The sequence below is a fragment of the Protopterus annectens genome, chromosome 7.part0 (assembly GCF_019279795.1).
Source record: "Protopterus annectens isolate FY-2018-M chromosome 7.part0, PAN1.0, whole genome shotgun sequence".
NCBI classification, from domain to species: Eukaryota; Metazoa; Chordata; order Ceratodontiformes; family Protopteridae; genus Protopterus; species Protopterus annectens.
In genome coordinates this window covers 867,846,125-867,873,148 of record NC_056739.1, presented here as the reverse complement: position 1 = coordinate 867,873,148, position 27,024 = coordinate 867,846,125, and the positions used below count along the sequence as shown (strand labels likewise).

The 27,024-nt window shown below is 37.0% G+C and overlaps 1 protein-coding gene across 15 annotated transcripts in view; it reads left to right on the top strand.

Annotated features, from left to right (window-relative positions):
- Positions 1-27,024, top strand: part of CADPS (calcium dependent secretion activator) — a 2,296,269-nt gene that overhangs the window by 983,468 nt on the left and 1,285,777 nt on the right. For all 15 annotated transcript variants that reach the window (XM_044077436.1, XM_044077434.1, XM_044077437.1 and 12 more), the window contains exon 6: positions 1,014-1,135. In XM_044077436.1, the coding sequence (XP_043933371.1) occupies positions 1,014-1,135 (122 nt within the window). The remainder of the gene's footprint in view (positions 1-1,013; positions 1,136-27,024) is intronic.

Sequence of the window (27,024 nt, the reverse complement as noted above, 5' to 3'; positions counted from 1 at the left end):
GTACTAGACAGCTTCAAAAGTTAAATGTGTTGAGGGGGATTCAGAAAATTGTTTGAAGGGGTAAGCCAAGCCAGAAAATAGGGACATACTTTCAAAAATAGGGAATCCTTTGCAGGGTTAAATGAGACCTGAAAATAGGATTGTTCTTCCAAAATAAGGACAATCGAGAGGTTTGACTGGATATAATGAGTGTGTGGGGGGGTGGAAAGCAGTGTGGTGAAGTATATTCCACTGCTGGATTCTGCAAGACAGGCTTAAAGAGCTAGAAACAGAGAGGAGATTCTTCCTCCATTTTGTACTGACTTGTAGGGGTCAGTGATTTGCAATGACAGTCACAACGGTAGATGCCACTGTGCAATGTGTTTTTTTACTGTAAGGGACTGTAACATGCTATCCACTAATGGAAGGACTTAAATTGTAATAACGGGTAATGCTTCTCCTTTCCTTTGCATACATTTTAATATTGTGGCTGCTTGTTGGTTTTTGATGAGTGTATGTCTGACAAGATGCACCCTAGATTATACTTGCCCTGTTGATGGGCATAGTGATTTGTCTATACTAGAAATATTGTTAGAAGCTTGAAGTAATATCTTGCCCAAGAGTAAATTGTTTTGGACTTCTCACTCTACTGCTTTCTCTACAAGCTTTTCAGCTGCAAAATGCATTTGCCTACTCTTCTTAGCCAGAAGTTTTAAGCATTTGCATTTCTAGAAAATTATATGACAGGCACTATTAACTAGGGCAGAAATACCCTGCGGACTGTCTGTGTGTTTATTGTTGCTTAAAACTTTTCTTTTAATTTGTACTTTGCTGGCCAGAACCTACTATAATTGGAGTTTTATGTGTTACACCATCTCTTCTTTTTCCCCAATGCATGTGCTACATAGTACTTCTAAACTGCAATCAGTGAGCAGTTATGGGATTTGATATATTAACTTTTATCTGAGGATGTTTTATAAATGGACATTTTAACAGAGTAATTGATAAGAGGTATTCTCATGTATCTTTTTCAGGTTGTTATAATGGAAGTCCAGGGGCTAAAATCGTTGGCTCCAAACCGCATTGTGTACTGTACAATGGAAGTAGAAGGGGGTGAAAAACTGCAGACAGATCAAGCTGAAGCATCCAAACCTATGTAAGTGCATTCACTACCTGTAAAAGAGTCTCCTTTCCAAGTACTGATTGTACAGAGTGGAGGACAGTTTATTGTATGGTGCAAGTCTTAACATGTTTGTGAAGCATATGTTTGAGATAGACAGAGAGCTGGACATATTTGGTGTAACACGTGTAATTCTGTTATGGTTTTGAATTTGCTAAAAGTGGTAATACTGGAAAATAAAATATACAATTCTTAAATATAATTATAGCATAAATTAATAAGAGCAAACATAATTTGATTGGAGATGACTCATTGATATTTCAGAAGCTATAGATTTCTGACAAAACATCAGATCACTACACAGCAAGAACTATTTCTGTCCCGGTAGAAAGGACACGATACCACTTACACTGCAGTATGAACATCTGATGTTCTTCGTGTTTCACTTTTGCAGTCATTACATTTGGGTTATCTGCCTGCAGGTAGCCCTCAGCCGGCCTGAATATCAAAATCTTGGATTCCTGCATCGGATGCTGTCTCTTCTTCCATGACATTATGTTGTCAGGGGTATAAAACACAGAGCTGATGCCATTACACCAGTTTTTCTTGCCACGCAGTGCCCAAAGCAGAAGTAGTTCGCAACTGCCGGTCATCCGACTCCTGAAATTTTTGTTTTCGAGTTTCAGAATTGAAGTCTTCAAAAAAGCTAAGTACCCCATTGGGGATTCCTTTTCTTGCTCTTATCTGATGTCAGTAAAAGTTAACAATTGTATTACCTGTGGAAAGCAAATGCCTCATAAAGATTTTCCTTCGTACTGCATTCCTTGCTTAGGCCCAGACCACGACGTCCTTCACTGTAGGTTTTGTGCCTTGTTCAACCCCCGAACTATTCATCGTCGGTCTATATTTGCAGCAAATTATTTTAGTACTTGGTATAACTATCCAGAAATGGCTTTGGTAAGCCATCCAACTACTGATATTCTGAAAAAACGTAAAGATAAAGACAGAGACAGACCACATAGGTGCAAAACTGCCGACAATGTTTCCGTTAAGCTAGTCGCCAGTTTGCCGGTACTCAGTGAGTTGCTTTCGCAGCCCCTGATACCCGCTACTTCAGATTTGCAGGCCTCTACTTAGACTCATTTGGACTCTGGTATGCTGCGAGATGCTTCTTCGACTATGGAACCTGTGGATGTCTCTACACTGGATGGGTTCAGAGCCGCTGTGCAGGCACCGGCTTCTGAGAGTGTATTCAGGCCTACAGATTTGCATTTTAAACCAACGCCATCTTCTTCATCAAGGCCTAAAACTTGACCCACGCCTAGAAAACTGATGTCCAAACCACATGGTCAGGCACATATGCCTAAAAACAAATGCTTAGAATGGTTGAAGACCTTATTACTTTAATTACGGGAAGCCAGCATTCCCCCTGTAAGAGACCTAGAACTGATTTTCCTTCAGATTCTTCTGATCAGGATTCTGAAATTTCTGTTTATTCTGATTACCAGGATTTGCCCTTATTTACCTATGAGGATTCTGATGCAGAGGATTCCATTCCCTCTGCTTCCCCTCCAGAAGATTTTTCTTTTGGTGAAACCTTGCACACTCTTAGGTAGCATTTCCGCTGGGAAAGCCAGGATTACTCTGACTCCAAAAAGAGGCTTAGAGAATTCTTACTCCTCCCTCAACACAGGCCTTTAGCTATCCCTCCTGTTCTGGACATTGTAATGATGCCTTCTTGGAATCTAGCCTGGCCCCAGACACCTTACCTCCAGCTACCAGAAAACCTGACAGGTATTACAGAGTACCTGACTCTCACAAGTACCTCTTCAAGAACCTACTGCGAATCCAGAGACCATTCCCCAAGGACCAAAGACCATTAAGGCTACTACTGCCAAAAACCCTACCCTCTCTGATAGGGATTCCAGGGCCTTGGACAGATACGGTAGGAAGGTATACACCTCTGCTACTTTGGCCATTAGGGCCTTAAATTGCCAGTTTCATATGTTAAAGTATCAGCAGCATATTATGGGACTACTTAAACAGAAAATGATGTTGATTACTGACTGTGCTGAACATAAAGAATTACAGGATTTTATGCATTCTGCTGAACCAGTTGGTAAACATACTTTGCAATGTGGTTTTAACTCTTTAGAAGCATCTTGCAGGGCTGCTGTCACTGGGTCTGTACTTAGAAGGCATGCTTGGCTTAAGGAGCAAAACTTGCCAGATCATGTTAAAGCTAAATTACTGGATGCTCCCTTAAACCAAGACCACCTGTTTGGCAACAAAGCAGAAGAAGTCCTTAAAAAGATGGGGGGAAAAGATAAATCTATGCAAACTGTTAAAGATTTCCTGCAAGTACAGCCTTCCAGATTTAGTAGGCATTGACTTCTAAGAATTGGTCTTTTCCAGTCTCTTCCAGGCCTTCTCAGCCCAAACCCAGGAACAGCAGACCACCTAGGTTTCAGTCAGGCGACACACAGGCCTAAGCAATGGTGGGCTCCCACTTCCAAAGATGGAAGTAGTAAGACACCCCCCCCTAAGGAAAAATATCACAATGACTTAACCTTAACCCTTCCAACCCCTGCTCAACTCCCTGCTCCCTTAGGAGGAAAGCTCGCCCTGCATGCAAAAAACTGGGAACTCATTACCCAGGACAAATGGGTTTTAAATATAGTTTTCCAAAAATACAGATTCCACTTCCACACGTTACCAACCCCAAACGGTTGGCCAGACTTACCCCCAAATCAGTGGGCAGAGGCTCAACAGCAGGTTCTCTCTCTTCTAAGTATCAGGGCTATTCAACCTGTCCCAGGAGAAGAAAGGGGACAAGGTTTTTACTCAAGACTTTTCCTGGTACCCAAAAAAGACAGCTCCTGGCATCCAATCCTGGACCTCTCTATTTTAAACACCTTTTTGGTAATCCCAAAATTCAAAATGCTAACACTTCAACAGCTGCTTCCTATGCTAGGCAAAGATGCCTGGTTGGCAACCTTAGACTTAAAGGAAGCTTACCTGCACATTCCAATAACGGAATCTTTGCAGGAAATACATACACTTCAGAGCAGGCTCCATGCACTGTCAGTTCTTTGCACTTCCCTTTGGCTTATCTACTGCACCCAGGGTATTCACAAAGTGTCTAGCTCCAGTCATTGCATTCTGCAGGCAGAGAAATATTCAAATATACCCATACCTGGACTATTGTCTGATTCAGGCAGAAAGCCAGAACAGGCTATTAAAACATCTGGCATTTGTAAAGAAACTTCTAACCTCACTGGGGTACAACATAAATGAAAAGAAATCTCATCTAGTACCCTGCCAACAAATTGTATTCCTGGGAGCAAGCTTGAACACAACTTCCCAGATGGCTTACCTCACACCAGAGAAACAAGTTTATTTGACAGCCTACTTCAAACTACTGGCCACAAAGACCCAGCTATCTGCAAGGAAAATTTTGCAAGCCCTGGGGTTCATGGCCTATTGCATTCTACTAATTCCATATGCAAGACTGCATATGAGGAAACTACAATGGTATCTGAAAAGCCTATGGTGTCAACATTTTCAGGACCTGGAATCAATGATTCCTATTATTCCGTGTATAAAGACAGAGTTCCTTTGGTGGGCAGAGGCCTGCCACCTCAACAAGGGGCTCCCTTTCTATCTACCCCTTACTGCCCAAACCCTGACTACAGACGCATCAGACTATGCATGAGGGGCTAACTTGGTAGGGCAGTGCATTCAGGGAAAATGGAACCCGAGTCATATGCACCTGCATATCAACCAAAAAGAAATGTTAGCTGAACAGAATTCCCTGACAGCCTTCAAGGACCACATCCTTCCAGGACCATTATTGGGTCTATATTAGAACACCGAACTTTTAAAAGTTCGAGTGTTGTAATATCCAACCCTATTAATCGAAAATTTAAAACATACCATACAGAACAGCAAATTTTTTCCTAGGGAAAAAATTTGGTGTTCCGAAACACATACACACAACACAAGCACACCAAACAAACAGCAATCCACACACATACACCTAAACTCTTACACCTAACCCTACACTAAACTATACATACACCACTAACTATCCACTTACCTTAACCCAAACCCTAACCCTAAGGTCCATCACTATTGCACAGTCACCTCACCTGCGCCCAAACCCTAACTCACCTACCCCACCCCAACCTTCACATCCACACAATCGCACACGTACCTTACCCGCGCCTTAACCCTAACTCACCTACCCTGCCCTAACCCTCACGCCCACACAATCGCACACTTACCTGAACCCAGCCCGTAACTTTCCACCACAGCGCTGAAAATACCGAAGCAACAGAAACGGACAACCAAATTCTTTCCCTAGGAAAAAATTTTGGTTTTCTGTTTCTTTGATATTTTCAGAGTTCGCTGAAAATGGGTCGATATTAGAACACTCGAAATTTTGAAAGTTCGGTGTTCTAATATAGACCCCAATTATTGGTAAAGACAGACAACACCACAGTTATGTCGTACATAAACAAGCAGGGGGGAACCCACTCGTACCCTCTCTGCAGACTAGCCATTGCTCTGTGGAACACAGCCTTGAGCTGCCAAGTGCACCTACAAGCTCAATTCATGCCAAGCAAGCTAAATTCACCAGCAGATGACATAAGCAGAAATCTCATGGACCCACACGAATGGAAACTGGAACCAAACGTATTCAACCTCTTGAGGAACAAATGGGGACTCCAGAGATAGAACTGTTTGCCTTCCCCCAGAACTACCAATTGGACAAATTCTGCACAAGGACTCCCCACAGTCAAGCTTGGAAACTTGATGCCCTGTCCTTTACCTGGGAAAGCCTATCGGTTTATGCCTTCCCCCTCTGCCTCTCCTCTCGAAGGTTCTGCTAAAGATCAAACAGGACAAGCCAAGGACAATTCTTATTGCACCAGACTGGCCTTGCCAGCACTAGTACCCCCTCTTGCGCAGCATGATACTGCTGGATCCATGGCACCTACCTCAGACACCTTCCCTGCTGTCCCAGCAGGCGGGCCAGATTCTTCACCCTCAGCATCAAACCCTGAACCTTGCAGCCTGGCTAATTCCTTGAGCTCTCCAACAGCATCCCTCAGTAAGCAGATTCTAGAGGTCATTCTGGAAGCAAGGAGACCTAGTACTAGAAAATCCTATGCTGAAAAGTGGAAAAGATACTGTTCCTGGAGACAGACTCAGGGTATGGGCACCACAGTGCCATTTACCTTATATTCTTCAGTACTTAACAGAAATGCTCCACAAGGGCCTATCCTTCTCGTCAATTAAAATTCATGCCGCTGCAATTTCAGCACATTACAATACTGAACCATCACTCTTCTTTCACCCTCTGTTAAAGCAATTCCACAGATGGGCTAAAAATTTAAGACCCCCCCCCCCAGGCAAGCCCCTACTCCAGCCTGGGATCTTAACTTTGTATTGGAAAAGCTCACTCTCCTTCCATTTGAACCAGCTGCAACTGCAGAGTTGAAATTCCTTTCTTGGAAAACAGCCTTCCTTCTAGCCATCACTTCAGCAAGGAGAGTGTCAGAATTACAGGCCCTCATGGCCGTGGAGCCCTTCGTTATCTTCCATGCAGACAAGGTTTCCCTCAGGACCAATCCATCCTTTATGCCCAAGGTGGTGTCTAGTGTGGCCCTAAATCAGTCCATTCATTTGCCTACCTTTTTCCCTAATCCACAAAACAAAAGAGAATGAATTCTGCAGGCTTTGTACTTGCACAGACAACTTAGATTTTATTTGGACAAGACTAAGCCTTTCAGAAAATCTCAACAGCTGCTAGTTGGCTTTGCTGCAAGGGCAGAGGGGAAGGTCATTTCAAAGCAAACCATTTCTAAATGGATAGCCCATTGCATTAATTTCTGCTATAAGCACCATGGAAAACCTGCCCCACAGGGGATAAGATCACATTCCACCAGGGCTGCATCTAACTCTACAGCCTTTCTCAGTGAGGTCCCTACCAGGGACATCCTAGAAGCTGCTACCTGGATCTCTGTTCATACCTTCATCAAGCACTACCACATGCCTATTTTTTCTAAATCCAGAGCTGGTTTTGCCACTGCAGTAATTCAGGGCTTAATAGCTGGTCCTAATGCTCTCAAACTTTCTCCTGCCTTCCTTAGCTTTAGGAATCTACCCAAATGTAATGACTGCAACAGTGAAACATGATGAACATAGTACAGTTGTGTACACTTACTATAAATGTAGATGTTTGAGTGTATTCACTGTTGCAGTCCTGGTTACCCTCCCTCTAGCCCCCTGACTTCTCTTGGCTCTACCTTTGCTTCTTGTTTTAAGCTTTCTGATGTATTTGCTTTTTGATGGAGGTGTAACATATCATATAATTGCTTCCCATTGTGGTGGCACCTGACATCTGGGGCAAGAAAAACTGATGTAATGGCATCAGCTGCATGTTTTATACCCTGACGACCTGACGTCATGGAAGAAGAGACAGCATCCGATGCGGGAATCCATGACTTTGATATTTAGGCCGGCTGAGGGCTACCTGCAGGGAGATAACCCAAATGTAATGACTGCAACAGTGAATACACTCGAACATCTACATTTATGGTAAGTGTACACAACTGTACTTTATTCTTTTCTCATAAATAGTAGATTCCTTACTAATGTGGAAACTATGAGGTATGTTAGCATATTTTCAAGCAAACAATTGCTAACATCTGCAAAAATATCCAAATAGGTCTGACTTAAAAGTTATACATTTCTAACTGCTGGGAGAGTAGCATTTTTCCCCTCTAAGATTGTTGCTGAAACCTAATAGTTTATTTTCCTTGAGGTACAGTAGAGCCGGTCCTGGTAGTTTTATATAGCAGTGAACTGGAGTCAAGAGTTTCTGCTTGTGTAGAAAAGGTGATGTTGATGTTTCTATCACCAGTACAGCTGTATTTTGGAAGTCACTGTTTTCTGGGGACTTATTCAGCAAACTATGTACTAAAAAGCCATGCTGTGTTAGTTTAGTCCAGTTCTGTGCCGGTTCAGGCATAGAAAACACACATGCACAGACACAAATGTGCAGACACGTGCACTTTAACATAAGTGTGAAAGCATAACTCTGATTTCTACTTTACTCATTCATTTCCGTGGAAATATTGTTTACTATAACTGAGTAGGATAGGAGTATCGTTCTTCTTTTACAAGATCTAAATCCAGACCCCATACCCACTCCCATGTAAAATAATCAGCTTTGATAAGGTTGCATGTTTAAGAAAGTAAACTGTTTTGGATTAATGCAGCCATCTTGAACCATAATTGGTTACGTAGTAAACAACAATTCAATGAGCAGTGTGTTTTTTTACATGATGGCCTGAAATGAGGATTTGTTAAGAGTTGATTATTTTGATAAAATCTTCAGATGATGATATATTGATATCACTGCTGGTTATTTCCTGTTCTTTGAAGCTCTTTACTTCTAATTTACTTTATATGACATCTATGAAGTTGTAGCATCTCGAAGGAATGGTGTGCATATGTAGCCAGTGCAGAGAAAGCACTGGGATGTAGTAACTAGCAACTGAATTACCTTAACTTTCTTTGAAAATGGGAATTAGGATTGTCGGGTTTTCAAGAAAACTCCTCCCACCATTAATTTACAGCTCAGTGCAGTGAAACAGAATTTTGAAATGAACGTTTTCTGTGTATAGGCCTTACTTTTTTGAAACACAGAAATGATTTCCATGGCAGTTCTTGGTCAGGTCCATTTCTAAAACATTATAATTATAATTATAATATTAGTCATCTCTGTCTCTGTGGAAAGTAAACAAAAAAAAAATCACACTAGGCATCAATAGATTTAATTTATATTTTAGATATCTCAATTTGTCATATATGCTTAAAACGTAATTCTAAGCAAAAGTATGACTTACTGTTTTACTGAATACTCTTTTTTGTCTCCCACAGCTGACATCAGTAGACCCTGATGCCTCCCTTCATTTGCCAGGTGCACCTCCCTTTTTGTGGCCTCACCCAAACTTACTCCAGTAGGTTACGGCAAGCAAGGATATCAAGGCAGCTTGGGTCTGCAGCAGCCTCACAGGTGTTTTCCTACTTTTTGCCCACCTCATGTATCCATGGCATTGTCCTGTCTGTGGGACATGTTATGGGCAAACTTCACTGATCCATTCCTCACTTCTGCAAGGTGATGTTATTGGCAAGCCACCCTGTTCACCCTAAGATGTACTATGGAGTTGTTTCTGTAGCCTCTACAAATTAAATTAAACCAAACTGTATAGGCCATTCATGTACCTCTCCATCCTCTACTCCCAGGACAGACTCCATCCAACCCTGCCACCATCTCAGGCACCTAAGCCAGTAATCAAGCTCAGGTCACTAATGTTGTAGTCAGGGTTTTATTCCTTTAAGCCATAGTGTTGGCGGAACAAATTTACTTTGCCATTATATACTATTCCTTCTTGTAATCTCATTTGTATTTTTTTCTTTATTTTAATTCTAAAGGAACCCGTGAACAGCTCACAGAAAACAAGTCAAACAGAGAATTGGTAAAAGATAGATAATTGATAACAGTCTGTAGAAATATACCAAAAATAATAATAATACATCCTTATCCATTAAACATGAATTAAACATTACCTTGTCAGTTAGATACTAGACATACAGACATAAAATAGATCAATAACAGTTGCCTAGCTTGTTGTGTTACTGTTGGTGACCACTGTGATTATAATGCCATTGAGAAGGGACACAATATGTACATTGGGTGAATTTATGTTTCATTTTAGGAACATTGCATTCATTATACTTTTTTTGATAGCTTTGTGTTGAGAAATTAAATAAAAAATGCCATCAGAATGGCCAGATTTTTGACACATATTTTTGTTCTGTTCAACATAAAATTAATGTTTTTCTCAAAATCACTGAGGATTGAATTCACTAAAAAAGGCATAGATTTGAGTTTCAGATTTCATATCCTTCAGAAAATGTAGGCTAATGCAAAACCTGCTACTGTAGCATTTTTATAAGAGTGATATTTAAATTCTGTACCTAATTTTAGGCCTTTGTCTAGCAATTATTTTGACTTTGTTCTCCTACAGAGAGACAGACAGACACGCGCACACACACACACACACACACACACACACACACACACACACACACACACACGCACACATCCATTCAGGCACATTTATACTACTACAAAGAGACAGACGGGTGCAAACATATCCATTCAGACATATTCCTGGCTGTGTTCTACATGAACTACAGAGTGAACTGGCACCTCACCTGTGTGCCCTGTTCAATCACAGCCTTACCTCAGGCTTTGTCCCTACCAAATGGTGCACTGCTACAGTCATCCCTGTCCACAAAGGAGGAGTGACTACAGACCCTGGGAATTATCACTCCATTAGCTTGACAAGTCTAATATGCAAAGCTATGGAACATATCATCATGGACATAATAAACAAGGATATAGGGAATCTTCAAACTCTGGATCCCACACAGTTTGGTTTTGTGAAGGGTAGATCATGCCTGCTCAACTTGCTTGACTTCTTTAAGTTAGTCACCAGAGCTGTGGATGAAGGCAAGGTGGTTCATACAGCCTACCTTGATCTGGTCAAGGCCTTTGATACCATTCCCCACTCAGGAATAATAGAAAAACTCACTAAGCTGGGCATCAACCCTTATATCACTAGGTGGGTTGAAGTAGCTGACTCCAAGTCAGACTGCCGACCAGTCACGAGTGGAGTCCTACAGGGATCAGTCCTGGGTCCTCTCCTGTTTGGTATCTACTTCTCAGAAGTCCAGGCCAACACAAAGGGACTCTGGCTGACAAAGTTCACAGGCAATTGCAAGTTGGGAGCCATTATTAACTCCCCAAGTGATGTTGACATCCTACAGAAAGGCCTCACTGAGACCAACGACTGGTGTCAGAACCATGGCCTTAAGCTCAGTGCCAAAAAAATGTGTCATCATCCCCTTTGGGGAAAAAACCCAGTTCCCATGAATTACCACATCAATGGTAATCCACTGAACACAGAAGGCATTATAAGAGATCTGGGAACACAGGTTGACAGCAACCTCTCTTTTGACCACCACATTGCCATTGTGGACAGAAAGTTCTGCTATGTGGCACATCTCATTACTAAGGGTTTTGCATCCAGGAAAAAAGAGGTCATTGTCTCCCTCTACTCTTCCCTCATTAGGTCAGTCATCGAGTACAATGCCCCATTTGGCATGTACTGCACTAGACACCTGCAACAACTGGAGAGGCCACAAAAGTACCTCACAAAGAGGATCCTAGGGCTTAAACACTTGTCCTATATGGACAGACTCAAAAAACTCCAACTATTCTCTGTCTCATATCGCCTACTTAGTTGCAATCTCTGCTTGACTTACAAAACCATGTCTGACCCAGCTCTGTTAGAAATGCTACATCTAAGAAATCCCAATCCCTCCGCACCACATGCTCCAGAGACCTCAACCTCATTACCACAATCAACAGAACGTGCTGGAGGGACAGGGTCATAACCCAGAGACTGCCCATGCTATGGAATAGACTTCCCATACATGTCAAACAGAGCACATTACTGGTCCTCTTCAAGAAAAATCTTGATGAGTGGATGGGAAATAGAAAATTTGACAGACACTCGACTTGACACATGTATATCCATAGACACATTCATGCTCCTACAAAGAGACAGAAGATGGTGAGGGCTGCAACAAGGTCTTTTGATCCAAGATTGCATGTCTTAATAATTCTCTGAATGCTTCCTGTGTCGATTAAATCAAAGACATCTATGAGGTCAACCCGTATGGCCTTTTCTTTGATATTCCCTGGGACATGGCCCACATGAGCTAAATTTAGTTCAGAGTCATTTGACCTGCTGTCCCCAGTGGTGGGGGGATTTATTCACTGGTTACATTGGCTGTAATAAAGAGGTTTGACCTGCCAAGGATTGTTGGGCCCATGAGTAGCAGTGGTAGCTAAGGGTGTCGAAGTTCCAAAGTTCCTCCCTAGAGCTATGTCAAGTATCTTGGCTCTCGCCTCTTCTGGTAATGATTCTAAAAATTCTGATAAATAATCGTCTATTGATTGGACCCTACCGATAATAGTGCCCCCACCCCACCCCCCACCCAAAAGCTTATCATTACATTCCACTTCTTGAATCACCTTAGGGGCTGGGATAGGAGTCTCAATGGAACTTTGGATTTCCTTCCTGGTCCTATGTTTGGATATTTTAGTTGTTGCATCATTTCCAATTTCCTCCTTCAAAGATGGCTGAACCCTCCTCCTATTAAACAAGTTGCTCTCTTGACTGTGCAGCCTACTGGCCTGAAAAGAGGCTTTGGGCTTCTGATCCTATACACTGCCATCTCTCCTTCAAAACTTGCAGTGATGGAATGCCTGTAAGAGAAGCAGAGCAAAATATTAAAGTGATGTGTAATCCAGAAAGAAGAGTCCTGCTGACTCTACCATGTCTTAATCAGCATCCGTGATTCTCACACACAAAAAAATAACAAAAAATGGTGACGGGAGTGGAATATGGCAGTTATACTCCTATGTCCAGCCTGCAGCCTGTAACAAGCCTAACCAATGACCAGAGGGGGGCATCAAACCTTGTTGTTTGTATCCCTCAGGAAAGATCTGCACCCTTATGCCAGTCTAACCATGAGATGCCAGCCTTAGTATAAGTGATGGGTAAAACACAAAACTCTTTTCAAGTGGTTGGAAAAAGTAAAATGCAAATCAAACTAAGTAAACCTTCATGAAAAGCTTACTTTATACCTTAAGACATGTCACTACCCACTATTATACATATTTCTTGTGAGTAATTTTTTTACTTACTTTTTTTTTAATATATGATCACTTTCAGTAAATAAACAGACCTGACTGCAAAGCCCACTGCTCTAAGAAAGCAGGAGGACCTTCCTTCCCCCCTGAACAGGGTACCATATTAACTGAATAAAAAACAAGCAGTGTTTCCTCATTTGCTATGCTTACTCTTAGCTGTGAACTAATAGGAGGGGTTGCTAGCTTTGAGAAAACAATTACGTTCTTTAATTATTCATAATATTTGTATACATTATCTCTGTTATAAATTGCATGCAGGTATGAGTCAAAGAACATGAAAGCTGATGCTGGAAGGAATCTCTGGATGCTCTGCTACTGCTGAGATGCCAGAATGTTGATTCCCTCTGGCATAGGAAAAGTTCCAGCTTCATACACCAAGGAGATTGCTACGACCTCCCTTCTAAGGGAATACTGTCTGAACCACACAGAACCAAAAATTTAATTGGCCAATCATTGGATGACAGCAAACCACTGAGAAACCCAATAGGGAGAACCAAGATAATCTGGAAAAAATAAATAAAACTGGAGTACATGAGCACAGCTCTCCAAAACAGACATTCCCTGACAATAAGCCAACTTTACTGATCCCAGTCTGGACAGAAAAAGATGAAAGCCCAGATTCAGCAGCTGTCCTCCAAAGAAAATGAATGAGTGGCCATAAAAGTAGGAGGACAGGGAGAGTGAAACCTAAATATAAATAAATATTTTGGTTTAGCATAACCCAGAACTAACTTACTTGAGGAAAAACTGGCTTACAGATAAACTTTGCTTTTGCTTATAAATATATAAAATGAACAAACCAACAACCAAGACAATCCAACTTTCAGAACATAGTATGTAGAAAACACTTTGTAACTTTATTTTTAAACACCTCCAATGTTAAACATGCAAAAACTGATTTCACAACAGCATCCTCAGTGCAGATTGACACTGTCTATGCAATAAAATTAAAGTGCTTTCTACATACTATGTTCTTTGTGATAGATTTCCTTAAATGGTTTGTTCATTATGTATTTGACTCTATGCTTCAAAGTTGAAACAGTGCTCCTTATTTTGTGATTATATATATATATATATATATATATATATATATATATAGAGAGAGAGAGCGTGCGAGAGAGAGAGACAGAGACAGAGAGACAGAGAGCGCGCACGAGAGAGAGACAGAGACAGAGAGACAGGGATTAGATGTAGATATATGTGAATGTGTATATGTTTGCATTATATTTTTATATGTACATGTGTTTTTGAGTCTTTGATTACAGAGCCCAATCCAGCAAAATACTTCATCCTGCTAATCAGTTGTATTTCACCATCCAAGAGTAACTGTTAAGTGCTGGAATACTTCTATATTACCATTCAAAATGTGTTTGGTAAGGAAAACTACACTAACCTTTATAAGTTATACCTAATTTTGCCTTTTTTTTTCTTTTGATTCTAGATTTTTAGAGGTCTATTTCTTATTCCTGTTCTTAAACTGAATTTGTGTGTGCATGTATTATCTGAGCTGGAAGCCATATGCCTTCAGATAAAAGAAGGAAAGAGAACACGACAAGCTTTTCATATTCAGTACTTTTGCTGTTTGCATTTAGTGGTTGAGTACTAGTGATTCGGAAGTAAGTTTTACTCTGTTTAAATTCTGCAGTATAACATTTCATTCACTGTTGATCTACTACTATTAATGAACTTCTAAGTTAATGTACTGGCAGTTTGCCCACGCATAATTTAGTTGTGTGGCAAAGTGTATCCAATATTTGTGTTTATATGAGCTCTGCGCTTGTCACGGGTTGCACATCTGTTGCTTTCTATCATGCTGAATAATATTCTTGTTTGTGAGAATGGCCCTGGGTCCACAAAGCAGTGGTCAGTAGGTTCTATTATAGCAGCTATGTTGAAAAACCGATTTGTTTCGGTCTCTTTATAGACTATTCTAAGTAAAATTAACATCTTGACATTTTTATAATTAGACCCATACTATGAGGCACTTGTATGCTGAGTGATAGCTGTAATGTTGGTTAACTAAAGCTGAAATTCTTAAACCAGTGTTCTTGTTAGACTATTCACTATATTTTCAGTAGGAGACACAAAATATTGTTTCCTTGGCAGCACAATGATTTTAATTTAAAGGCAGTTTTTCAGTTAATATTCGGCTATGTTAAGAGCAGTTTAGAATATTTGAAGCAGAGAAAACTACTTAAAATTTAGATAAAGTAACTGTATGTCAGACTTTGTATTTGCATTAGCAACTAATTAATTCAGCTAATGAGATACCATTGATTTAAGAATTTATAGGTTTCCAACTGTTTAAACAAGTTGTAGGTGTTTTGTTTTATACCTTTACATCTATTTTGTATGATGATATTTGATACTGGTACAATATGGAGATTTTAAAAGTAATCTGAAAAACAGGATTCATACTATGGCCATTGGTGGACTATGTAGGTAGTGGTCACTAAGATGTGAAAGGGAGGATAATTATTTTATTTTATTTTACTTATTTTATTTTACATTTGTTGACCGGGATAGTCTAACTGGATTTATGTCCATTTTCAGTAGAGTCCCGGGGAGATAAGCTCCAAGAGATTACTTGACTACTAACATACAGGTACTAGTTGTTATATAGTTAAATACTACAAATTTTAAACAGTTCAGGAATCTTCACAGTTTATACAACAAACATGTTACAAGCATTAGATAAGATATTTTAGACTTTATGTATAAGACTTCATTAGTAACTAGAAAGTAATTGTTAAACAAATGCATACTTCAGGTATGCATTATTAATAAAATTACACTGGAATTACTGTAAAAGAGTTTATCCATACAATCTGATCTTGTAATGCTGCTGGAAGGTGTGAATAACACTGGAATGGGAGCCTTACTGAAGGTAAATTGTAAAGGTTATACAGCTTGACAACCAATGATTTACAGTTTACATTCTAGTATTTTACAGATTAGTTCATTGTAGGGTGATTTGCACGTGCAGATTAATTTTCTGATATCTAGTTAATATGCAGCATTTAGAAAGTTAAGGTTTTATTCTACAGCTTTTAAAGTAAATATTTGAGGAAAAGATATACATTTATCGTAGAACAGGGGGCTAGCTATACGTCATATATATTCTGATAGAAGCCTATTTTGGTAGCTGTCTAAAGAAAATCTTGAACTGGTTTCTCATTTATTCAAACATGAAGACATTTTTAGCTCATCCCACAGCTGTTAAGCATTTGACCTCCCAAGACCTGAAAACAAACTAAGCAAAATGTTAAAGGATGTCTTAAAACATACAGCCAATGAATTACCGGCACTGAATAGTGCTGAACAAAATACATCTTCACAAAGGGATATGACTGATACAACGTGCCTAACATTAACCGCTAACCCTGTCCAGTCCACCGAATTACCGGCACTGAATAGTGTGGAACATTCTATATCCTTAGAACTAGCTCTTAGTACTTCTTGCACTGATTCAACGACGATACCTGCTCAGAACAATAACACATCGGTTCTCTCTTCTAAAGAACCTTTTTTAGAGAGAACAGGATGAGCAGGCTTTATGCTTATGAATCCACTGCCCTTCAAGAACAGGTTGAGGAGTGTTACGAGAAAGGGCAGACCCTAGAGAATGATTAGCATGGAAAGGAACACACCCACCACGAAGAGACGCCGTTTTTGTATGAAGGTTTTGTTTTAACTAATGAACAAATTCAGCTCTTAAATAAAGGCTTGTCCTTTATTCCAGCCAGGAGGGCGGAACATGCTGAATTACTAAAAGATTTGATTTTGTTGGGAAGAAATTTGTCCTTAAAATGTATTTTTAATAATGATAACCATATTGACAATGTTTCTTTGTTTAAAAGACCTAGCACATTTATGCCCATTATTGATCCAACAGTACAAACATTTATTGATGTATGTGAAAATGAATTTAGGTCTTTGTTTGACAAGGGCACTAGACTTGGTTTTTGTAACATGTCTCAAAGTGATTATAATGCTTTAAATGCACTAAAAGAACTACATTCCATTGATATTAAACCTGCAGACAAACGTAATGGTATTGTTATTTTGGATAGAGAGGTTTATATCAATCAAATGAAGCTATTGTTGCAAGACACTAGCACTTACAGTTGCATATACAAACATATTGTTAATGAGATTATGGAGAAAGTTTCTTTTCTTGTATTTGACCTTTTAATGACAGGTTTAATAGATGAGAGTTTATTTAAATATTTCAATACACCATACCCTGTCATTCCTAAAATATATGGACTACCTAAAATACACAAGAATAGGGTTCCCCCACCTATGAGACCCATTGTCTCTGGCGGTGGTTGGTGTACTGAAGCTTTATCGATTTATGTTGAAAATAGGTTACATCCTTTTCTAGAAGAATGTCATACTATTTTAAGAGATGCTAAAAGTTTTTTAGAACGACTTTATAACAAGATTCAGACAATGGATAGTGACTATATGTTTGTGACTTTAGATATAGAGTCACTTTTTACATCTATTCCTAATGACTGGGGCATTGAGATGGTTAGAGATTTTCTTAATGGGCAAAGATGCCTTACAAATGATGATGTAAAACTTATATGTAGTTTATTGGAAGTCATTCTTGAAAATAATGTATTTCTTTTTGAAGGAGACTATTTTCTACAAAAGGTTGGCGTGGCTATGTGCACAGCTTGTGCCAATAGTTACACCAACTTAACTTTGACCCAATGGGAACAGACAATCATCTTAGCTCCAAGTAATTGTCTAAGTGACCATATTGCATGGTATGTCCATTTTGTGGATGATGACTTTATGCTTTGGAAAGGAAATAATATGGAACTTGAGGAATTGATTACCTATATGAACAGGAGTACTAATTTTCTAAAATTTAGTTATAAATGTTCCACAACTGAAATAGATTTTTTTAGATGTGCTCCTTATTAAATCCGATTTGAATCAGGTCCATAGTAGTATTTACAAAAAAACAACAAGAAAGAATGCATTACTACACAGAAATAGTATGCATCCTAGGCATATAGCATGTAATGTGCTTAAAGGACAAGTCTATAGGACACTTAGACTGCACAATTATGACTCAGAGGCACACAATGCCCTGGTTAAGCTTAAACAGGATTTTTTGCAGAGGGGTTACTCTGAAAAAGAAATAAACACCACTATAACTGAAGCATGGTGACTTAGGAACAATAGATGTAAACCATATTATAAAGATACGGCTATAAATGAATGTGAAATTCAAGGGGTAGATGCACATTTGAATAATTACCCTAGGGTTATTTTTCAGTTCTCCAGTGACATCAATGAATATTGTGATGTTATCAAAAGAAATTGGCATATTTTACATACCAGCCCTGAGCTGATAAACAAAATTGACAAAGTACCTTCATTCTCTTTTAGAAATAATATGTCCCTTAAACGGCATCTGTGTAATAAAGATAATAACCATAATAGAAGAATATATGAATCTACTTGAATAGGAACTTTCCCCTACAGAAACTGTTCTGCATGCCAATATATATATTCCAGCTATGTATATATACATCCCATTAGAAAATTCACTATAAATGCTAAACACTATGCAGACTGTCGTACGTCAAATATAGTTTACTTTGCCTTTTGTCAGCAATGCCATGTTTTTTATGTAGGTAAAATGAATTGACTATTAAAAGAATATTAGAACATAACAGAGACATTCACAATCAAAAGTTGAGTAATGCCTTAGCAAACCATGTTATGGCCACTGACAAAACACATATTTTTAAATTTCTTGTTATTCAATCATTAAATGCTAGCCCACGAGGGGGCGACATAGAAACAAAAGTTGAAGCATTGGAACAGAAATGGATTTTATTGTTGGATGCTGAAAAATTTCCAGGCCTAAATGGTGCTTTTTCTGTGAAACCCTTTTTGAAACTCAAAAGGCTTAAACATTAGTTTTAGATAGAAGCATGAGGGAGGCACTACTCAACAGGATTACGCTAAGCTCGAGTGCCATAATGGCAGCTACATCAGTATGGGAATAAAGGGGTGGAGGACCAGCTAGAGAGCAAACATTAGTCTAATCTTGAGTGCTATAACAGCACCTACATCATTGTGGGGCTGGGGGCTTGGGGGAAACAATAGCAACCACAGAAACTACAATTCAGTACAAGGACCAGTGAAACTACTATTGTGCCATAATACATATATATAATACAGCAGTATGGGGATCTGTGTTTGGGAACCATTAGCTGCCAGGCATGCTATAATTGTAATATAATGGCACATACAGCAGCATGAGGCTCAGGGGCTGGGGAAATACTAGCCACCACAGAGTACTCTAAAGCCTTGTGCCTAAATAGCATTTCAAATAGTATGGGGATTTGGGGTGGGGGAACCACAGGTACAGGGACTGTGATGTGTGTTTGTGTTTATATGTGTACTTTTGTGTGGCAGAGTAACTGCAGTGGAGATGCTGCAACTCCCTACATGAGCAGCAACTAATTTTCAATCTGCATGTCATGCTATTAACTGAGAATCAGAGACATTCAAATTAGCCAGTAATGAGATCTGTCCTCATTGCAGCCAACATGTCTCTGAATTACAAAATACCTCATTGTGAGCAGGGCCTTTTTATACATGTGTGTGTCATACAGTTCATGCTAGGCCATTTCATGGGTTCCCAGGTAAGTTTCACATCTCTGTTAGGCTGAGAGAATTTGTGTATGTGTGTGTGTGTGTGTGTGTGTGTGTGTGTGTGTGTGTGTGTGTGTGTGTGTGTGTGTGTGTGTGTGTGTGTGTGTGTGTGTGTGTGTTCATATACAAGTATGAATATATAATGTAAGCCATGAGCCTTTACTATACATTTAACCTGTCTTGTCTTATTCAGAGTTATGGCTTCTTAAGGAGGACTGCAGAGAGGGCAAACACTTGTTTATAATTTGCAGAGCTCTGTGTGTTTGTGTGTAAGTTCAGAATAGGTTTTGAATCAGACTGACTGATGCCTATCTATGAAGACAAACAGAATGAATAAAGGAAATTGTACATTTTGTAAAAATGTTTATTTTGTTATCATAACAATGACTAACTAAATGAATTATAAAGCAAACAAACATAATAACAAACACATAAGAAATAATATATGTGTGTGAATGAGAGGGAGGATAGAGGAATGGTGAGGATGCAAGGAGTAGAGGTGGTGAAGGTTGATGAGTTTAAATACTTGGGATCAATAGTTCAGAGTAATGGTGAGTGTGGAAAAAAGGTGAAGAAGAGAGTACAGGCAGGATGGAGTGGGTGGAGAAGAGTGTCAGGAGTGATTTGTGACAGACGAGTACCAGTAAGAGTGAAAGGGAAGGTCTACAAGAGGGTAGTGAGACCAGCTATGTTATATGGATTGGAGACAGTGGCATTGACAAAAAGGCAGGAGTTTGAGCTGGATGTGGCAGAGTTAAAGATGTTAAGATTTGCACTGGGTGTGACGAGGGTGGACAGGATTAGGAATAAGTATATTAGAGGATCAGCCCAGGTTGGAAGGTTTGGAGACAAAGCCAGAGAGGCAAGATTACACTGGTTTGGACATGTGCTGAGGAGGGATGCTGAGTATATTGGGAAAAAAGATGCTAAGGATAAAGCTACCAGGTAACAGGAAAAGAGGAAGGCCTAAGATAAGGTTTATGGATGTGGTGAGAGAGGACATGCAGGTGTTTGGTGTGACAGAGCAAGATGCAGAGGACAGGAAGAAATGGAAACAGATGATCTGCTTTGGTGACTCCTAACAGGAACAGCCGAAAGAAGATGATGATGATGATAAAGCAAACAAACATATGCCCACAAGTGATTAATACATTAAATTTATGACAATTAATATTTTTCATGCAAATCTTTTAAGTTTAAGCCAAGAGTTATATGAATCTGTAATATTAGAAGTTCTCATTTTTATAGTATGCAGTTCACTGCAGCAAACAATTTTTGCCATAGTAATAAATTCAACACTAGAGGGGGTAGCTTTACTTTACCAAGCTTTATTTCTATTTTTTTTCTAGCTGTTGCTGGAATAGACCATAGAAGAAGAGCTTGAGTTTTTAGAATTATCTCAAGAATCGGAGCATTAAATAAAACCAAACCTTTAGAAATATAAAATCTATCGGAACATAGTGTTGAGTGAAATTATTAATTTCTTTCCAGAAAGGAGGATGATCTCACAGTCATATACCATATGCATCCAATCAACTATTATTTCAGAATCAAAGGTCCAGCATTAAATTCTATTTGATTTATACATAATTGTAAATATGTTAGGAGTAATAAAAGCTCTGTTTGAATTTCCAAGTGAAAATTTTCCAATATAATGAGGATGTAGTTTTATCTATAGCCATTAATATTATTTTCTTGTTTTCGTCAGTGAAGTCTTCGTTATTAATTTTTGAGGAATAATTCCAACAAGAATTATCTAAATATGCAATTTCTAACCTAAGAATTTTATAAATTTGTGACAAATATTATAGGTTCATAGGTAGGTACTAGGCTATTGCCCCTAGGGCCTATATAAGCCTAGCCAAAAGGTACCCTGGCTTTCGCCACCCAAGAAAATTATTTTCCTGTACCACTGTCAAGCAGAGCCACAGAAGTGATCCCCGGGGTGAATTTCCTATCTCCCATCCAATCATCAAGATTTTTTTGTGAAGAGTGCTAATGAGTTTTGTTTGATATAGATAGGTAGTTTGTTCCAGAGTATGGGAAGTCTCTGGGACAGGAATCTATCCCTCCAGCATGTTCTGTTTATTGTGGTGTCAAGGTGTAGGTCCTTAGAGCATGTAGCTCATAGGGATTGGGATTTCTTTAAGTGGAGCATGTCTAAAAGCTCTGGGTTTGACATAGCTTTGTGTGTTAGGCAGAGATCGCCTCTGAGTATATTTATTTTTTGTTGCATTATTTTTAAAATTTGTTAAGAATTCCAATATTTTGGGGAATGATTTATCTAGATCAAATATCTTATTCCTCTCTGTGTTCACAAAATCTCTAAATATGTGTAATATTAACCAATTCTTACAATTGTGATTGTATCAACAGTATGTATTTCAGTACCATTTAAGAATTAATGCAAATAAATTTAGTTACTTTGTTCTTTCAATTCTATCATTTTGGTGAAATTGTGAGTTTCTAAGCAGTCATTTGTATATGCGATTGGAAATATAGACAATATTAAGTTTTTAATACAATGGTTAGAATATGTGAACTTCTGGAAAAAAAGAAAGAATATTATTTATATAGTAAATTTGAGTAGAAGAGATATTTCCATTTGCACAAAAATCTTTTAATATCCAAACAAAACTATTAGACACTATTGGTTTATGACTGGTTGTGATATGTTTATTATTTACAGATAATATTTCTTGATGTATTTCTTTCCATTTTGAATCATATGATGAATTTATCCACAATGCAGTAACTTTTGCAATTGCTGAACTAGCATATGTTTGAATATCAGGGAGTCCTGTTCCACCATTATCCCAATCTTTTCTATGCCAATTAAAAGAAACTCTTGGTTTATTAAAATGCCAAAGAAATTTAAATAGAATGTCATTTATCTTCTTTGATTTTTTTTGATGGAGGCAGCACAAAAGATTGTATAACAAATAATATTTTTCCATGGAGATTTACCATCTTAATTAACATTAATTGTTCTTCCATAGTAAATAATTTATTCCAGTTTGTGACTAAACTTAAAAGTTATCAGCAACCTGTTGACAATTTGGTTGTAACATTTCTTTATTACTAGACATAATGGGTATACCAAGATATTTAATTTGAGTGTTACTCCAATTGAAGTTAGAATATTTTTGTATGAGTATTTTAATTTCTTAATTACTAATGTACTTGTTTTATTATGATTTAAGTTCCAGATTTCTTCAAACTGTCTAATAGAACTAATTATAAGTTTTAATGATTTTTCTGTATTTTCTATGGTTAGTAAAATATCGTCAGCAAAGATTTAGTTCAAAATCAACTTGTTCTTATTGCATCTAATATTGTTAGGAAAGGGTTCTGTAATGCACAAAGTAAAAGTGATAATGGGCAACCTTGTTTTGTACCTTTTTGTAATTTAACGGAATTAGAAAGAAAAGAGCCTATTTTAACATAACCACAATAGTTACCGTAGAACTTGGAAATTAATGCAATTAGCTCAGCTGAGAAGTTATATAATTTTATTGTTTTAAACAGATACGGCTAATTGACTTAGTTGGAAGCTTTATCTAAATCAAGACTAATGATAGAAAGTTCTTCTTTATTTATATTTGCATATTCTAGTAGTTTATATATTATTATTGTATTGTCCTGTACTTGTCTATTTAAAGTAAAGCCTGCTTTATTGCTGTTAATTAATTTGGATATTAGTAAATTAATTATGGTGGCTAAAATGTATATGACTATCTTATAGTCCACATTTAAAACTGAAATGCATCTGTATGATGTGCACATTATAGGATCCTTATCTTGTTATAAAATAGGTGCTATGGGGGAATATTTCCATGATGGGGAACTTCAGCAGTTGTTATATTTCTCTATAGACCTTATCTAATATTTCAACTACATCATCAGGTAGTATTTTATATAACTGTGGTATAAGATCATCTAATCCCAGTGCCTTATTATTTTTTAACTTTTTTATTTGATTTTTTTCTATTAAAGTGAAAGGTGTATCATTTTTTTTATTTGTTCACTTGTTAATTTATTTTTTTATATTTTCCTTTAGAAAGATTTCAACCATTTCATCATATCTAAGTTATTTGTATTTTTATTTATATTTTCATAAAATATTTTAAAGCTCTAAAGAATAACTTTAATATTGGTTTTCCTTTCTCTTTTATTTATATGTGTTATAATTTCTTTGATGTGATTTAGTTTATTCATTTTCTTTGATCTAATAACAAGTTTATGTAAGCTTAATGTGTTTACTAAATATGCTTGAAGCTTAAGTTTTCCCAGGTTTGTTGAAACTTTATGATTTAGAATTTCAACATATTTTGTATTTAAGTTTTTAAGTTCTCACTAACTGATAGTATCATTTGGTTTCAGGTTTAACTTTCATTTATCTATTTTGGCCTGTAGTTTATTCAGCTTTTTGCCCCTTTCTCTTATTTTAGTAATATGACTAAAGAAAGCAAGATAGGAACACTTCAGGCAAACAGTGAGTATTCACTAAAACCACAGAAGCTGGCTGAAGAGGTAACACTTTAATAGTTAAAATAAAATAAAAAATGCATATCAAAAGATGAGTGCTTTTGCACTAGTAACAGTGCTTCTTCAGATCTAAAATTCATCACACAAAGTAGGCATACATAAATACATATTAAGCAACCAATCAATACCTTTAAAGCCTGTGCTTAAATTAAGATTGTTAAAACATTGACTGGTTACTTAATGTGTATATATACCTACTTGGTCTGATGAATTTTAGATCTGAAGAAGCACTGTTACTAGTTTGAAAGTGCTCATATTTTGATACGTATTTTTTATTTTATTTTAACTATTAAAGTGTTACCTCTTCAGCCAGCCTCTGTGTTATTTTTAGTAATATTCCAACTTGCAGCTCTTCCATTAAAGTCAGCCTTTAGTAAATCCCACAGGACAATGACAGAAACTTCACTATTCATGTTTATTTCTAGGAGATTTTTGATCTCTTTAACATACCACTCCTTAAATCTTTTTATTTTAACAATGTATGCTGGTAATCTCCTGTGGTATAGTAATTTGTCAGTTTTTACTATAATATTGAATACTATAGCATTGTGATCTGACAATGAACATGATACTATTGCAACTTGTCTAATATATGATAACAGATTGTTTGAGACAAAAATGTTATCAATATTTGTTTGTGTTTCATACCTATATCAATAATGGACAAATTGAAGTGAGTTAATTTTTCTTTGCTCATGTATATCCTTTAAGTTCATTAGATTTACAAAATTTGATAAATGTTTGGCTGAAGATGTAATTCTCAGTTTCCTGTCTGCACTGGTGATAAAATGCAATTAAAATCACCAGCCATAATGACTTCACCTTTCATGTAATAGGCTATACTGTCTAAATATTTTTTTTGTATATTTAGGTCCAACCCTTGGAATCCAATAAGATGTATATAATTTTCTATTCCACTCAGTTATAACAATGCTTAACATACCATGTTTATCAACATAAGTATATTTTACTTTAGGCATTACTGATGAGTTCTTCTGTAGAATGAGAATGCTTCTTTTTTTAGCTTGAAAACCAGAACCTGCTAAAATCAAATAATTCTTTAATGATAGTTTATTTACATCCTTATTAAATAAATGCAATTCCTGTAAAAGTACTATTTAATCTTTTTGTAACTGCAAGCATTTGAGCAGACTCCCTCTCTTTACTGTAGTATTTAATCCATTAATGTTAATATTTGAATCAGCCATTCATATAAGAAAAGAAAACAGATATTATAAAATCATATTTATGTACAGAACTTATTATATAATCTATAAATAACATATGAAATGCTCAGCTATGCATAAAACATTTGAAACAAATAAAAAATAACTAATAATATAACCCTAAAACATTTTACTATGTACTAACATATTCCTAGTCTGTTGAAAAAAATCAAACAAATTACCTCCATTAACTCCATCCTCCCCATTAGACCAACAATGCCTAGCTCATGCTTCTGTTTCATGTTAGTGTGCCTTATATTTTTAGCATGTATCATCTTAAAAAAGCCCATCATTGAGTTATTATAACTGAGAAAAGTTAAAAAGCTGATTAGAGTCTTTCTTTGTAAGTCAACTAGACTGATTATCTCTACTATCATCTTTCCCTGTAACATGTCATTGCCCCCTGGTCTACTATAGGGAAGAACTTATAGGTCAGATGATTTCATATTTTTTCTATTTTATTTACTATGTATACATTTATTGATTTAACAATAGTCTCTCTCTTTCTTTATATATAAATATATATATATATATTAATATATATATATATATATATATATATATATATATATTAATATATATATATATCTTTACTCTTACTATATTCTTAAATTCTATATTTTAGTTATAATCCTAGTATAGAGTGCTATTTAATAGAACAGTTATATTTTCCTATATATATATATATATATATATATATATATATATATATATATATATATATATATATGTATGGTAATCTTTAAGCTAGTTCTACTTTTATAATCAGGCCTATTTCTTTATGATATAACTAACAGTGTTTGTACAAACACCTGAAAAATCTTTTAAGATTCAAGCTTTCCAAAATAAATTGTTTTGAGATTTTAAATTTTGCTATTAAAAAGAAACAATAACAAAAAAATGCAATCATATTTCTTTTATCAGAAGGGTCTTTCTGTAAGCTGGTATATAATCATTTTGCTATAATGCAAGAATTCAAAACTATTGGATAGTTAATGGTTTTAAAATGCAATTTGTTGTTTTTTACTTATTATCTAGAATGTATTCATTAGTATCTTAGCATATGATTCAAACAGTATGTTTATTGATCTAATATGTATTGTTTTAAGCTGTATTATCAGTTTTCACAATCAAAATACCCTGTAATTTGAGTTTTAACATTCTAATGCGTCACTTCCAGTTCAGAGGGTGTGTTGAAAGGTCAGCTTTCACTTTTAGACAGGAAGAAATAATCTGGACATTTTGCAGAATTTTCACAGCTCCCAAAGCCTCACAAAGTGCTCACAACATTAATTAGCTTGTTTTAAGCTAGTATTCTTGTTAAGGACATAAAAATTATTTTTTATCAGTTATAATTCATATGCTTGTGACATTTGCAAGTGAATTTAAGCCACTTCTGCAGTATTCATTAATTCCTCAAACCTTTCCAAGCCACTAAAAACAATACAATCATTACAATACATTTTAACCCTTAAAAAGCTGCTATATATAAAGGAATAACATTTTAATGATTCTGCAAGCACCAACATACTCATGGAATTCGTGAGTGTTTGTTTTTAACCTTTGCTTCAATACAGAATGCATACTAAGCTAATTAAAAC